Genomic DNA, 3,901 nt, shown 5'->3' on the forward strand with positions numbered 1-3,901 from the left:
GTTCGGTACCCATAGGGAGGGCCTCAACCAGGACCTTCGGTTCATGTCACATTACAGGTGACCACCATTGCACTATACATGTACACAGATACTCTTAGACACACAGACTCTCACACACACACACACAGGCGCTCCTATACACGCATACACACGGACACACATATACACAGACACGCACACAGACACCCACACACACCCTTACAGACACACACACTCCCACACTCTCACATGCACCCTCTCACAGACTTAAGACACTCTGCACTCACTACACACACACACACATACACTTTCTCATACTCACAATCCCCAACCCAGACAAACACACACACAGACAGACAGACAAAGACCCACATGCACGCATATATTTTGTGGGGTGAATTTATACTTTCAGGGTTACATTGTACTTTGCTCAAAAACTGCATGCATTCATGTAGAACTCTGAGCTCAAAAACTGCATGAATTCATGTAAAACTCCGTCATCTCACTTTTTAGATTAGAATCAATCTAAACATCAGTCCAAAACCGGCATCTCCAAATCAGAGTGATTTAGGTGTTCTCATGCAAGAAACATTGAACTGCGGCACACAAGTAGAGCAAGCAGTTAGAAAGGCAAATGAGTGTTTGTTTTTATCGTGCACAGGGATTGCTGTATAAACTAAGGGTGTTTTTTCTGCAATTATATTTATGTTTGGGTTCCTAGATCACCAGGTATAATATTGCTTTTCTTATCTGAGGAAGCATATATTTGTCTTGGTGGGAGTGCAACAAAGGTTCATGAGTTTAACCCCTGGGTGAGATGGTCGTCCTATGTGGTGAGACAAGATATATATAGTTTCTGATATTTAAGAGAGTGAGAAGTAATCTAACTAAAATGTATACAACTCTTCGAGGACATTTAGAACTGTAATAATAGAGAAATTTCTTCACTCAGAGGATTGTGACTCATTGAACTTCTCTCTGCTAGAGGCCTGCAGATGTACAGTTGTTGAGAATGTCCAAAGCTTCATTTGATGGGTGTTTTGGGAACGAAGGAAATGAAAAGATATAAAGGTAGAGTGGGAAAGTGGTGTTAATATGGGCCAAAGGGCCTATTGCTGTGCTGTAAAAATGCTGTTACTCTCTAAGACTATATTCAGAAGATCAGCCATGATCCCACTAAACAGCAAATCAAAACTCATGGTGCCAAGTGATGTACTCCTGCCTTTATGTCTTATGTCCTTCATGCTCTCATCGGTCCATGTTCTCATTCTACAAAAAATGAAACAACTATGGTATCCAACCCACACAGATAGGATCTAATGGTAAACATAAAGAAATATTTCCTGAAACTAAATGCACAAAATGTTTGTTGCTTTATTGCTGGCTCTCTATAGGGCAAAGAAGGATGCTTCACAAAGATAGCAACAATGTTAAAGTTGCTGGCTTACCATCAAATTATTTTGCAGTCTGGATCACTAATCTGTTTTTATATTTTCTCTACTTCTTTACTTTATTTTGATAAGCAGGATGGCCCAGAGTGAAAAAAGTCCCCTGACTTGGTACTTACTGATTGGCAATTATTTAAGTCCTGATTTTAGCTCCCTCTGCCTAGTGGGAACAAGATGAGGGACAGTTACAATAGCGTAAGGGACCATGGTAAGGATAGCCACACCAAGCCAGCAAGTTCCTCTTTAAATATGTGGATTGGACTCCAGTTGCACCACTGAGACCCAATCTGTTGTTCTAGTGGGTGGCCTGAACTTGGAAGCAATGACAATTTCCTAGTTTGATCAAAACTGCCAGGAATTGAAGCATGGACCAGGAAAAGTGCAGGCTGGTGAGATTTATTGAAAAAAATACTAGATTCATCTTTCCTTATTGGCCAGAAGGAATTGAAGGGCTAAGTGCTAGAAACCATTTCACTGCACTGCTAAGTCTGAGTGCAAACACACCTAAAGAGAAACAAGGTGCCAAGTTGTTCTGGATCACCAGGTCCCTGCACCAAATGCTTTCCTCCCTGGTACACATCTGCACAGTTGACTGGTTCAAAACGCAGTGTGAAATAACTCATTACCTTGACAATGTGAAGCTTCGGCAGCAGATTGCAGTCTGCTAGCGTCATCTCATTTCCATCCAGAAACTTGCGGCTGGAAGCCTTGACATCATCCATGCTGTCAGCGTCAATCTCTTCAGGGAGGGGTGTGTTCAAATACTCATCCAGCTTCTGCAGTGTTTTCAGCAGGCCTTTCTCCAGAGCTGTCGAAATGGGAATGAAAACACGATACAGTAAACTTCAGTTCAGCATTTGTAACTGATCCATTAAAATGTTCCAGAGAAGTATACATTTAAAATATTTGGCTACAGGATCTGAAATTTTCTCCCTAAACCTCATTGCCTCTCTCCTATAACAGATGGCCCTGTAACCCTAGCTCCTGCCCACGTTTTTAGCCAGCTGTCATAATATCCCCTTATGTGTCTTATGTCAAATTTTACTTGATAATACTCCTGCGAACTGCTTTCAGGTGTTTTAATTATTCAAAGCAGCTTTATGAATGTGAGTTTTTATCAAATAACCAGATCAGCTTCTAGGAAATGCCACTTGTAATGATTCCACTTTCATCATTAATACCCCCTCTAAACCCACCTTTGGTTTCATTTATTGTGCCAATGCCACGCTGTTTTAACTTGTACTATAATCCCTATTGCCAGCTAATCACACCTGCCTTACATAGAACAATATCGCACAGGAACCAGCTCTTCGGCCCATCATGTCTATGCTGAGCATGATGCCATTCTAAACTAATCCCATCTGCCCGCACATGTTCATATCCCTCGATTGCCTGCCCTTTGATGCATCTGTCTAAATGTCTCATAAATATTGCTATTGTATTTGTTTCCACCACCTTCCCTGGCAGTGTATTCCATACACTTACTACACTCTATGTAAAAAGCACTTGCTTCACACATCTGACCTTCTAGTAGTAACAATAAAAATTTGTCCACCCTCTCCTTATAAGTAATACACTCTAATGTCAGCAACGTCCTGATAAATCATTGTTGTACCCTTCCCAAAACCTCCACATCTTTTCCTATAGTGTGGCAACCAGAACTGCAGACAATATTTCAAATGTGGCCTAATTAAAGATTTAAACAGCTTATCGATTTTTACACTCAATGCCTTGACAGATGAAAGCAAGCATGCCGTATGCCTTCTTTACTACCTTATCCATTTGAGTTGCCACTGTCAAGGGGCTATGGTCTTGCACCTCATGATCTCTCTATCACATCAATGCTCTCGAGGGTCCTGCCATTTATTGTATACCATCCTCTTGCATTTGACCCCTCCAAAATGCACCACTTCACACTTTTCCAGATTAAACTACATCTGCCATTTCTCTGCCCAATTTTCCAACAGATCTATTACCTGCAGTATCCTTTGCCAACCTTTCTCATCATCCACAACTCCACCAATTTTCATGTTGTCTGATAATTTACGAAGGAGGAGAAAGTGAGGTCTGCAGATGCTAGAGATCAGAACTGGAAATGTGTTGCTGGAAAAGCGCAGCAGGTCAGGCAGCATCCAGGGAACAGGAAAATCGACGTTTCGGGCATAAGCCCTTCTTCAGGAATGAAGAAAGTTTGGCCAGCAGGCTAAGATAAAAGGTAGGGAGGAGGGACTTGGGGGGAGGGGCTTCGGAAATGTGATAGGTGGGAAGAGGTCAAGGTGAGGGTGATAGGTCAGACTGGGGTGGGGGCGGAGAGGTCGGGAAGAAGATCTCAGGTTAGGAAGGCGGTGCTGAATTTGATGGATTTGACTGAGACAGGGTGGGGGGAGGAAATGAGGAAACTGGTGAAATCCGAGTTCATCCCTTGTGGTTGGAGGGTTCCTAGCCGGAAGATGAGGCGTTCTTCCTCCAACCGT

The 3,901-nt window shown here is 42.5% G+C and overlaps 1 protein-coding gene across 2 annotated transcripts in view; it reads right to left on the reverse strand.

Annotated features, from left to right (window-relative positions):
• Positions 1–3,901, reverse strand: part of LOC122563649 (chloride intracellular channel protein 4) — a 140,751-nt gene that overhangs the window by 3,338 nt on the left and 133,512 nt on the right. For both annotated transcript variants that reach the window (XM_043717655.1, XM_043717656.1), the window contains exon 5: positions 2,054–2,235. In XM_043717655.1, coding sequence (XP_043573590.1) covers positions 2,054–2,235 — 182 coding nt within the window. The remainder of the gene's footprint in view (positions 1–2,053; positions 2,236–3,901) is intronic.

Source organism: Chiloscyllium plagiosum, chromosome 27 (genome assembly GCF_004010195.1).
Source record: "Chiloscyllium plagiosum isolate BGI_BamShark_2017 chromosome 27, ASM401019v2, whole genome shotgun sequence".
Classification (NCBI taxonomy): Eukaryota; Metazoa; Chordata; class Chondrichthyes; order Orectolobiformes; family Hemiscylliidae; genus Chiloscyllium; species Chiloscyllium plagiosum.